This window comes from Schistocerca serialis, chromosome 2, assembly GCF_023864345.2.
Source record: "Schistocerca serialis cubense isolate TAMUIC-IGC-003099 chromosome 2, iqSchSeri2.2, whole genome shotgun sequence".
Lineage (NCBI taxonomy): Eukaryota > Metazoa > Arthropoda > Insecta > Orthoptera > Acrididae > Schistocerca > Schistocerca serialis.
The window spans coordinates 1,060,840,383-1,060,853,584 of NC_064639.1; the positions used below are offsets into that span (position 1 = coordinate 1,060,840,383).

The window sequence follows — 13,202 nt, forward strand, 5'->3', positions numbered from 1 at the left end:
TGGTACGGAGTCTGGCATACACCGAGCGAGGTGGCGGGGTGATTACCGCACTGGACTCGCATCAGGAGGACGACGGCTCAAAACCGCATCCGGCCATACAGATTTAGGTGTTCAGTGATTTCCCGATATCGCTCCAAGCAAATACTGGGATGGTTCCTTTGAAAGGGCACGGCCGACTTCCTTCCCCATCGTTGACACAATCCGAACTTGTGCTCTAATGGTCTCGATGTCAACAGGATTTTAAAATCAATCTTCCTACCTTCCATCTGCCATACACAGAAGCAGTCCGCCAGCCCACCTTGCCTACAGCCTTGCCAGGCCATGCCGCTTCGCCATCAGCTGACCCAGCACAGGACTGCTAGCCTCGCAAGGTTGCCCCATCGTTGAACCGAGCTGGGCATAGCAATTGCTGGTTACACCTCTTCCACACATCGTGCACTGTCGACCATGGTTTCGATTCCAGTTGCCTATCATTCGCCTGGTGGGAGGGGAAGCCATCTGTAATAAAATATTGGGAAATAAATAAAGTATTCCACTACTTTCGGGCTGTCCTTGATTTGTGCTGCCCACTCGTCTCCAACAGACAATCCTGGCACCCCTATAAAACAATGGACCCAGTACTGATACTTGTGGGACATTTGCTGCTAAACGTCTCCATTACAAATTTGTAGAAAAATTTTGGTTTCTGAGTTTCACATGTAAAATGTGAAAATGACAGTATCTGAAGCTTTGGTGAAGTCCAAAAAGCACAGAATTGGCGTCCTTTTTTGTACGTGGTTTGCTTCCGTTCACTATCGTACTGTGATTTTTATGGAAACTCGACTAGTAATCGCCTAGAGCAGTGGTAGTCATCTTGATCCCTACCACCCACTAGTGGGCGTTCCACCTTTCATGGTGAGTGTTCCGTCCTTCACAGTGGGTGGTTGTTACTGGGGTTATGAATAAACAAATTAATTAGGTATTCATAAAATATTTACAAAAGTATTTGCTAAATAATTATTATTGTATGTTTAAGCTTGCTGTAACTTGTTGTGATACAGCTACACACAGCTAACAAAATTAAGACCTAACCTGTTATGTTATCTAGTTCAGTTATGAATCAAGTCATATGTGGTGATCATGACTCAGCCCTGCCACAAAAGTTTCGCCAAACTACTGTAAAACATTGAGCCAATCCTACTCGTTGCAAATCAGATCTGGCGGGAAAAAAAACACTCTCTGAAATACACTCTCTACCAAAAGTTTTACCGTTTTGCCTAACATTTATCTCTACATACACAGTCAAGTATGGCATACACAGTTATGATAATGTCATATTTACTTCTAGGTGCACACACAGTGCTCTGTCTGACACTTGTTATTATGTTTACTCGCATGTGCGTATATTGCCCCTATCGGGTGTAAGCAGCTCTGCTGTCATTGGTTGATGCATTCAGCTTAATGGCGGACGCCACAATTCGAACAAATACAATGCCTAAATAATCACACAATTCGAACAAATACAATGCCTAAATAATCACACATTAAATTCGCTAGCAGAAATTACGGTGCATGCATGTTTCACAGTCACCAAAAGATATTTAAAACAGCAGGCAATGACAGCAGCGCTAACATTATGAATGAAAGAAATCGACATAGGACTGGAAACAACTGCACTAATGGAGGTCAACAATATCTACATTAATAACAAAATTTCGCTAACATGATATTTATTTTACAGAAGAAGCAAATTAAAGATAAGTTTCTTTGAGCAAGTTCCAAATAGAAGTTTACAGTTTTAATATTTGTTTTAGTCTTTGACGAGAGCCAGAGCATCTAACCTTATATGTTACGATGCAAGCGGTGACGTGCAATGTCGTCGGCAGCTTATCGTTCCAGACGGCGTGTTGAAATCAGCCTTTCATGTGTAGATGGTGCATATGTTTTATCTCATGTGATATATTAATTTCCACTCGATGACGATTTCATCAGTGGCGTATTGTAGGTCACTGGATAGTCGGACGTTATTACAGTTGTTGCCAACATTCAGATTTACGCGAGCGATTTATTATGTCTCTCATGCACAACGCTGAAGTAACACAATTCAATAGAGGGTTTTAAAGTTATTTCGATCGCGGTATAACGGTCTGTTCGTTTACCGTGCGAATAACGCGACCGCGTTCTCTCCACTGTTGGCAGTAACGTGCACACTCATAATAAACAGTTTTATACACCTACGGCACAGTTAATTGTTCATGCACATGCTAGTCAGCGACGGCGCGAATATACATTGAAATTTTAAAGTATTTAAATGCACACGGCACAGTCACAGCGAACACTGTTCTTTCCTTAACACCATTACTACAATGTCGTCTGTCCATAGCTATATTGTCGTAGTTAAGCGACACAGTTCGTTTGACGGTTTTACACAGTCCAACTTCTCTGACCACTTTAAACGTTTTTACATTCCATTACAGGAAGGAACAGAAATGTATCCCATTGTTAATCAGTTTAGTTCGACTGACTGTTTCACGACACGACATAGTCAGCACACTTTCAACCTCCTTCTGCCTTCTCGGTACAAACATGGGACCACCCAATCACGAGTACACTCACGCCCTACTCACGCTGTTTGATCGTCACAATCGATATTCTGATCGCTCTCGCTCTGCTTTTATAATATCTCAGTATACATATAACTTCACAAAGTCATTCCAGTCAAAATTAATGCAATAAATGATAAAGGAAGAGTCAAAATATTTTAGTCAAAATTAATGCAATAAATGATAAAGGAAGAGTCAAAATATTTTACATATTCAGTAGACAAGAAAACCTAATTATTAATGCGCAGCCGGCCGGGGTGGCCGAGAGGTTCTAGGCGCTACAGTCTGGAACCGCGCGACCGCTACGGTCGCAGGTTCGAATCCTGCCTAGGGCATGGATGTGTGAGACGTCCTTAGGTTAGTTAGGTTTCCGTAGTTCTAAGTTCTAGGGGACTGATGACCTCAGCAGTTAAGTCCCATAGTGCTCAGAGCCATTTTTTGAACTAATGCGCAAAAGGGAAATAATATCAGTTGCATATTATTATTTTCAACAAACGGTTACTCATTACGTTACAGAACAAAATAAACACTATACTATATCACCAGAAATTCATGTACAACTACGAAAAAAGAAAGAAAGCAATAAATAAAACAGAAAAAACTCTTACATAAGTCGCAACTAGCTATGTATTCACAAACTCTGCTTTATTAATTTTATAAAGTTACTTCCTTACTGAAACTACCTAGCAGATTAAAACTGTGTCCCGGACCGAGGCTCGAACTCGAGACCTTAGACTTTCATAGGCAGATGCTCCATCACTTAGCTACCCAAGCACGAAGGTAGGAGACTAGGTACTGGCAGAAGTAAAGCTGCAAGGAAGAGTCGTGAGTCGCGCATGGGTAGCTCAGTCGGTAGAGCACGTGCCGATTCAGCACACACTTCGTTGCAGAGTGAAAATCTCATTCTACTTTCTTTCTTTCTACATCAACGTTACTGTAGAGCGGGTGGGTGGCTAGGAAACAGAGAAGTGGACGGTGGATAAAATACAGGGTGGCACACGAAATGTGTTACCAATTATTTCTTTCACAATTTACGAACGCACATTAGATATCCCGCTGGGATCTCTACAGCAGTACCAGCAGAGCTTGGAAAAACAAATGAGTTACGAAATGACGTGTAACTCACGATACTGCCGCAAGGAGACTAGTAAGCAGCGATGGCTGACAATGGAAGACTGACGACACAGTAACGATCGGCAATTGTGTTACTTTTTCATGAAACGAAAAGCCTTGTTGTGACTCAGAGGCGTTTTCAACAGTTTAACACACGATGGATCTCTCGCAAGAAGACCATCCACAGGTTGTACGATAAATTTGTACAGGAAGGAACAGTACTGGAAGCGAAGCGACCTCGGCCTAAGCCTGTTTGTCCGCCGGAGAATATTGTAGCGGTACGAGTTGCTGTACAGAGAAGTCTTGGGAAATCGCGTAGAAAGGCAGCAGCGCAACTGGGAATATCCAGACGCTCCGTTCAACGCATTCTTAAAAGTGACCTCCATATGTACCCATACAAGATCACCTGTGCACAGAAGCTCACTGAAGAACACAAGCAGCAGAGACTACTGTTTGCTCAGTGGGCGGAGGATAGGGAAGAAACTCAACAACGTTTGGTTTTCAAACGAGGCGCATTTTCATTTGGACGGTGTCGTTAACAAACAAAATGTACGCTTTTGGGCCACAGAAAACCCACAAGTGCTTCATGAACCACAACATTATGCTCCGAGGATTACAGCGTGGGCAGCAATTTCCAAGTCACGGACTTATTGGACCCTGTTTCTTTGAAGAAACTGTGAACAGCGAGCGTTATTTGAGCATACTTCGCAATAGCTTCATTCCACAGCTTCTTGCTACTGCCTTGCCCTTCAACACGCAGTGGTTCATGCAAGATGGAGCAAGGCCACATACTGCAAACACTGTGTTGGAGTTTTTACACGAGCATTTCGACATGCGGATCATTTCACTCAGGTTTCCAGGTCACTTCAAAGGACGGACAAAATTGGCCCCCCGATAGTCCAGACCTCAATCCATGTGACTTTTTTCTTTGGGGGTACCTAAAGGAAAAAATTTTCCCGAACCGTCCACGTGATTTAATGGAGCTCAAAAGACTTATTCTTCAAGCTTGCAGTGAAATTACGGAAGACATGGGCCGTAGGGTAATCACTAACTTCAGTGTCCGTTTGAAGGAAGTTAGGAAACGAAAAGGTGGACATATTGAGCATGTGATGAGTTAGAACAAACCTCTCCATGGACGGCTCTTCATTGTAGTATATGTTCCTTTCAGATTGTATTGACAATAAAGTTTATATTCAAAAACAAAATGGTAACACATTTCGTGCGCCACCCTGTAGGTTTACTACCCCAGATCTACACAGTTATTTGTTGTTGTAGTCGTGGTCTTCAGTCCTGAGACTGGTTTGATGCAGCTCTCCATGCTACTCGATCATCTGCAAGCTTCTTCATCTCCCAGTACCTACTGCAGCCTACATCCTTCTGAATCTGCTTAGTGTATTCATCTCTTGGTCTCCCTCTACGACTTTTACCCTCCACACTGCCCTTCAGTACTAAATTGGTGATCCCTCGATGCCTCAAAACATGTCCCACCAACCGATCCCTTCTTCTAGTCAAGTTGTGCCACAAACTCATCTTCTCCCCAATTCTATTCAAAGCCTCCTCATTAGGTATGTGATCTATCCATCTAATCTTCAGCATTCTGTAGCACCACATTTCGAGAGCTTCTATTCTTTTCTTGTCTAAACTAATTATCGTCCATGTTTCACTTCCATACGTGGCTACACTCCATACAAATACTTTCAGAAACGACTTCCTGACCCTTAAATCAATACTCGATGTTAACAAATTTCTCTTCTTCAGAAACGATAGTCTACATTTTATAGCCTTTCTACTTCGACCGTTATCAGTTATTTTGTCCCCCAAATAGCAAAACTCATTTACTACTTTAAGTGTCTCATTTCCTAATCTAATTCCCGCAGCATCACCCGATTTAATTCGACTACATTCCACTACCCTCGTTTTGCATCTGTTGATTTTCATCTTATATCCTCCTTTCAAGAGACTGTCCATTCCGTTCAGCTGCTCTTCTAGGTCCTTTGCTGTGTCTGACAGAATTACAATGTCTACGGCGAACCTCAAAGTTTTTATTTCTTCTCCATGGATTTTAATACGTACGTCCGAACTTTTCTTTTGTTTCCTTTACTGCTTGCTCAATATACAGATTGAACAGCATGGGGGAGAGGCTACAACACTGTCTCAGTCCCCTCCCAACCACTGCTTCCCTTTCATGTCCCTCGACTCTTATAACTGCCATCTGGTTTCTGTACAAATTGTAAATAGCCTTTCGCTCCCTGTATTTTACCGCTGCCACCTTCAGAATTTGAAAGAGAGTATTCCAGTCAACATTGTCAAAAGCTCTCTCGAAGTCTACAAATGCTAGAAACGTAGGTTTGCCTTTCCTTAATCTTTCTTCTAAGATAAGTCGTAGGGTCAGTATTGCCTCACGTGTTCCAACATTTCTACGGAATCCAAACTGATATTCCCCGGGGTCGGCTTCTACCAGTTTTTCCATTCGTCTGTAAATAATTCGCGTTAGTATTTTGCAGCTGTGACTTATTAAAGTGATAGTTCCATAATTTTCACATCTGTCAACACCTGCTTTCTTTGGGATTGGAATTATAATATTCTTCTTGAAGTCTGAGGGTATTTCGCCTGTCTCATACATCTTCCTCACCAGATGGTAGAGTTTTGTCAGGACTGGCTCTCCCAAGGCTGTCAGTAGTTCTAATGGAATGTTGTTTACTCCCGGTGCTTTGTTTCCACTTAGGACTTTCAGTGCTCTGTCAAACTCTTCAAACAGTATCGTATCTTCCATTTGATCTTCGTCTACATCTTCTTCCATTTCCATAAAATTGTCCTCAAGAACATCGCCCCTATATAGACCCTCTATATACTCCATCCACCTTTCTGCTTTCCCTTCTTTGCTTAGAACTGGGTTTCCATCTGAGCTCTTGATATTCATGCAAGTGGTTCTCTTTTCTCCAAAGGTCTCTTTAATTTTCCTGTAGGCAGTATCTATCTTACCCCTCGTGAGATAAGGCTCTACATCCTTACATTTGTCCTCTAGCCATCCCTGCTTAGCGATTTTGCACTTCCTGGCGATCTCATTTCTGAGACGTTTGTATTCCTTTTTGCCTGCTTCATTTACTGCATTTTTGTATTTTCTCCTTTCATCAATTAAATTCAGTATCTCTTCTGTTACCCAAGGATTTCTACTAGCCCTCGTCTTTTTACCTACTTGATCCTCTGCTGCCTTCACTATTTCATTCCCCAAAGCTACCCATTCTTCTTCTACTGTATTTCTTTCCCCCATTCCTGCGAATTGTTTCCTTATGCTCTCCTTGAAACTCTGTACAACCTCTGGTTCTTTCAGTTTATTCAAGTACCATCTCCTTAAATTCCCATGTTTTTGCAGTTTCTTCAGTTTTAATCTACAGTTCATAACCAATAGATTGTGGTCAGACTCCACATCTGCCCATGGAAATGTCTTACAATTTAAAATCTGGTTCCTAAATCTCTGTCTTACCATTATATAATCTGTCTGAAACCTTCTAATATCTCGAGGGTTCTTCCATGTATACAACCTTCTTTCATGATTCTTGAACCAAGTGTTAGCTATGATTAAGTTATGCTCTGTGCAAAATTCTACCAGGCGGCTTCCTCTTTCATTTCTTAGCCCCAATCCATATTCACCTACTACGTTTCCTTCTCTTCCTTTTCCTACTGTCTAATTCCAGTCATTCATGACTATTAAATTTTCGTCTCCCTTCACTACCTGAATAATTTCTTTTATCTCATCATACATTTCATCAATGTCTTCATCATCTGCAGAGCTAGTTGGCATATAAACTTGTACTCCTGTAGTAGGCGTGGGCTTCGTGTCTATCTTGGCCACAATAATGCGTTCACTATGCTGCTTGTAGTAGCTTGCCCGCACTCCTATTTTTTATTCATTATTAAACCTATTCCTGCATTACCCCTATCTGATTTTGTATTTATAACCCTGTATTCGCCTGACCAAAAGTCTTGTTCCTCCTGCCACCGAACTTCACTAATTCCCACTATATCTAACTTTAACCTATCCATTTCCCTTTTTAAATTTTCTAACCTACCTGTCCAATTAAGGGATCTGACATTCCACGCTCCGATCCGTAGAATGCCAGTTTTCTTTCTGCTGATAACGACGTCCTCTTGAGTCGTCCCCGCCCGGAGATCCGAATGGGGGACTATTTTACCTCCGGAATATTTTACCCAAGAGGACGCCATCATCATTTAATCACGGCTGTAGTTTCCCCTTGCTTTCAGCCGTTCGCAGTACCACAACAGCAAGGCCGTTTTGGTTAGTGTTACAGGGCCAGATCAGTCAATCATCCAGACTGTTGCCCCTGCAACTACAGAAAAGGCTGCTGCCCCTCTTCAGGAACCACACGTTTGTCTGGCCTCTCAACAGATACCCCTCCGTTGTGGTTGCACCTACGGTATCGTTGAGGTACGCAAGCCTCCCCACCAACGGCAAGGTCCATGGTTCATGGGGGTGGGGGGGGGCAGTTATTTGCGGTTAAGTAATTAGACATCTGATCGTGACAGTTATTTGAGGTTAAGTAATTAGTCATGTGATTGTGAGATATTAGAGTGGTCATCGGTAAGTAAGGAGAGACGCTTGGTTACAGGATGGAGACGTGAGGATGCCAGCAGACAAGATGTTCCCCGGGCTGGTGCTGCCGCCAAAGGCCCTGGAAGCCGACGGGGACATCGCGGTCGGCAAGGCGGCCGTAGCCAAACACGCGCCTCTGGCCGCCTGTGAGGACGACGACACCGGGAAGGTGAGAGCGGCCGCACCGAACCTAAACCCGCACAGCTCGCAACGCTCGAGAACTAAACACTAAAGCGAAGGCGCCAGTGGCTGGTGGCGCCAAGAACAGCCCCAGCAAAAGTGACTGAATAAACATTCCATTTATACAGGCTAAACACGTAAAATGCTTGCTCACTGTTGTTGACATATTCCAAAACGCTCACGTCAAATTTTTTTATTGGAGAAACTGCTCGAAAAAAACACATATGAAAACAATGCCTCTACTGCTACGAATTCTTTTTCCCATATTAAATTTTTCGTTATATGTTGTCCCACAATCGTCAGAACGTAGATGATTTTATTTCATTGTACATACAAAAAATATGTACGTCACATTATTCAGCAACGAACTATTAGAGACCATGGAACTACCAAATAACAACCGCTGAACAGATACATTTCTGAATATTACGCCGGCCGTTGTGGGCGAGCGGTTCTAGGCGCTTCAGTCCGGAACCGCGCTGCTGCTACTGTCGCAGGTTCGAATCCTGCTTCGGACATGGATGTGTGTGCTGTCCTTAGGTTAGTTAGGTTTAAGTAGTTCTCAGTCTAGGGGACTGATGACCTCAGATGTTAAGTCTCATACCGCTCAGAAACATTTTAACCATTTAAACATTTCCTCGTCGGCTTCACATCCTCTGTGCAGACTTTCTCAGGTACCGTGGCTAATTTTAACTTCACTGTCGCTTTAAGAGAGGTGTTCGACAAATGGCAATTAAAAATATTGGATTTAATTTGATATTTGATTAAAAGTTGTAATCATTTAATTTTCGTAAGTATTGAAATGACTTCAGATTTTTAAATGGATCTACGTCGTTGAATTCATTCTAAGGAGGTCTCTTAATCAAGCAGTGCATTTTAACGTCAGCAGTTACACTGTTCACGAAATATAAGTGTGAAATGTGTGAACTGTAGTGGAAGCTGCCAGGTGAAGGACTGTTTTACCCGCGTTGCCACATCGACGTCGCGTGACGGGGCTCAAACGGACACCGGAAACATTGCACACGAGTTATTACCCATTGTTCGCTGTTAAGGACACTTTGTGATATTGAATGCTGAACGAAATTTGCTCCCAAAATAACGTGAAGAAATTTTTGCACAAATTAACCAGCCCAATAAATTATTGTAGATAAGTAGGAAGTTTGAGAGTATTTGTCATAAGCGTAGACATGGTGAATAATCTACAAAAAGCTATTACAAATTACAATAAACATCAAAATATCCTATTATTCAACAAACGGTTACATAAACCCATGGATACTAGAATACATGGTGGGGATCACGAGATGTATGCCCAGTAGCAAGCCGCGCTGAGATGTACGAGTAAAGCCAATCAGCGCTCAGTAGCCACAATTGTGCTTTAATTGCGTTTACGAGCGAAAACGAGGTTGTTTACGGCAGTGTCAATTTTTATTGCTGGTTGGCGATGTAGTACAGAACTACACCATAATTATCAATTTATTTAGGGATTTTTTATATTACGTTTTTAAGTGAAAAACAATAGTTTGCTGCTGGAATGCCAATTGTACTAAAGGTGCGTTTACACTGCGATTTGTATCGGCACATGTATGAGATACATGTATATGCGACTTTGCGACATGTATCGCGATTTGTATGATTTGACAAGTATCAACCTCATACATGTATGAGCGTGCGTTTACACTGGTTGATATGTATCACTGTGCGATAGCTTCCGACGACGATTTGGAAGTTTTCACATTTTTATGTGCTGATACACTTGCTCTTTTGGAAGATGATAGGAAGAAAAGGCGGAGGAAGCGTAGGTGGTGGCACAGAGAGTTTCTCGCGAATTAACGCTAGAGGATGGCGCATATTTTAGAAATTATGTTAGGATGAGTATGGAGGATTTCCGCGGTTAGTTATCACTTGTGGCTCCTCTTGTGTCCAAAACCAACACAAACATTCGGGAAGCGATTCCACCAGAGGATCAGTTGGCAGTAACACTCCGCTTTTTAGCCACTGGGGATTCCTCGTAAAACGAAGATTTCATGACAAAGCATTTGCATTGTCGCGCGATTGCTAATGCCAACGTCTCACACACGATTGTCGGCATCCGTTGTCAACATTATCACGCGAGGCCGCCGGAATAACAGCAAAACATTGATATACGTGCCAGATGCATGAAAAAATTATATAATGTATTACATACTCTGATATATATAAAACTTTTACATTCACTTCTTGGGATAAAACTTGCACAATGGCCTCGCAAACAACGAAGAATAATGTTGCATATGGCACTTTTTGATATTCTATGCAGATACATTAACGTCGAAACGACAGTCGGCACCTTCAAAACTCAAACAGCCGCCAAAGAGCCTGGTACTACGCATGCGCTAATCGTCGAAATAAGCGGCAGTCGACAAGACGACAGGAAATGATAGTACTGCGCATGCGCGAGTTCTTCAAATGTCGCTCATACATGTCGCGTATATGGCCAAAAAGCGATATACAAAATGTATACGCGACATGTATGAGCTCGAGGGTCCGCATACAAGTTCCGTGAATTTTTGTATGAGGTGATGTATGGCGACATGTCAAATTGACATGTCGCTCATACATGTCGCGATACATGTATCCCAGTGTAAACGTACCTTAACCACAGCAGACAACTAACTTAATTAGAAATTAAGTTTCATATGTTTCCTCAAAACATTAGACGAAACGAAAATGGGTAAATGCTTGTACATGTGCAGCTCAAATCGCTCGTGTCTGCTCAATACATTTTACAGATTCAGATTATGAAAGAGATTTGAAAAGTGAACTGTTAAATATTCCTTCGAAACGCAAGTTGAGGACTGATACTGTTCCAGCTCTAAATCGACCATGCTCCGGTGCTGACTTAGGGCGTAGTAATTAGACTATAATGAGAGAAATATTTGGAGACGAAAAGGAAGCTACAGTACATAAAAATGGTTCAAATGGCTCTGAGCAGTATGGGGCTTAACTTCTAAGGTCATAAGTCCCATAGAACTTAGAACTACTTAAACCTAATTAACCTAAGGACATCACACACATCCATGCCCGAGGCAGGATTCGAACCTGCGACCGTAGCGGTCGCGCGGTTCCAGACTGTAGCGCCTATAACCGCTCGGCTACCCCAGCCGGCAAGCTACAGTACAGAAGAAGATACTTTACAGGTAAATATATAACCAACTAATGAAGAAATTACAACTAGACAGAAAGTTAACAATGAAAACAAACACTGCTGTGAATGTGACAGTACGTGCTTATGCCAGTAATCAGAAATTACGGAATCAGAAATAAAATACATTAGGCAAAAGAATGCTTATTTACAGGGTCCTCTCTACGTAGCGCTGATTAACTGAAATTAAAACATGTTCAAAAATTGATTCAGCGCTCTTTTTCTGACTGTCAACAACAAGTAGTTATAAAAGGGCGTTGTAGTAACTGGTCACTTGAAGATATTGCAAAGGGTACGACTTTACGTTGCCTCTCTCCTTGCCTACCACCGTCCCCCAAAGAGTTAAGTCTTTGATTTTGAACCGTAATGCGAGCGGAATCCTATCAGGTAGTACATGCAGGAACGAGAAAGAATTTGATTGCTTAAGTGCTACTATATTGGCGGAAACTCGAGCTACGACTGTAGAACCGTCATCTTCTGAGAAGCTGGACACTTATCCTCTACAGGAAAGCGAATGCCACAAGGAAGTTGAAGAGATTGTTTCAGAGATGGGAGAAATTTTTGAGAATTGCACCGAATATGAATGGGGAAAACGTTCCAGGTTTGGAGGAAAATGTTGAGCAGTTAGAGATGATTGCATGATATGCTTCTTATAGAACTAAAGGAAATCACCTCGAATTAGAACATTTCTGTGGTAAACTAGCTTATCACGTTAATGTTTCAGGAAAGAACTGGATTCAAACAGTTTCAGGTCGATCTTTAACGGAGTAGACTGAAAATTTTATGGAATTCACTTTGAAAATGGAAAGAGAATTTCAGCAATTCCACGGCAATTTCACTGTCCGCAACAGAAAAATTTTTATAAGGTTAAAGGACATAATAAATGAGAAGTATCCAGGAATGGAGGCCTTTCATTAGAATGAATGCTATCAACAAGAAAAAAAAACTAAAGGTAGTGAGCGAACTAAGAGTGAACAAAAGACGAAAACCGAAAAAGATGAAAAAAGTTGTAACATAACTTTCCAGAATAGAAAGAGAAAACCTGTTAAATCAGTGAAAGAGTTAAAATGACATTATATCGGGTTTCTCCGTGCTACAGGTCCATGTGGTCTAAGGCCGTGTGAGCCTTTTCCCCAGAGAAAAAGGAGAGCCCTCTAAGACAGTGAAAGAATTCATGTCCTTCAGAAACTTCACACTAGCATTCACCGATCACAGAAAATGTAATCTAACTAGTATAGAGCTTAATAACTATAACACTAACAATAATACACCAAAACATGGTAAATGACGATTTCCTTCTTATCTGCGTATGAGTTAAAAATGTGTACATGTGCCTATAAGCTTCAGTGCGGAGCGACATGGCGAATGGGTTCAAGATGTCGTGTCATAGTTCGCAACCCGCCTGCGTGTTACCATTACCGTGTATTCTGGTATCCGTGCATAAATACAATCACTTTTTAAACAATTAGGTGACTATTAAACGAGTCAGAATATGCGAAAATAATTTGAAAATTTTGAACTCTTATAAATG

At 41.8% G+C, this 13,202-nt stretch overlaps 1 protein-coding gene across 1 annotated transcript in view; it reads left to right on the forward strand.

The window, feature by feature from the left end:
* Positions 1–13,202, forward strand: part of LOC126458510 (clavesin-2-like) — a 235,600-nt gene that overhangs the window by 170,597 nt on the left and 51,801 nt on the right. The window contains exon 2 of the mRNA XM_050095605.1: positions 8,324–8,476. Coding sequence (XP_049951562.1) covers positions 8,339–8,476 — 138 coding nt within the window. The 5' untranslated portion in view covers positions 8,324–8,338. The remainder of the gene's footprint in view (positions 1–8,323; positions 8,477–13,202) is intronic.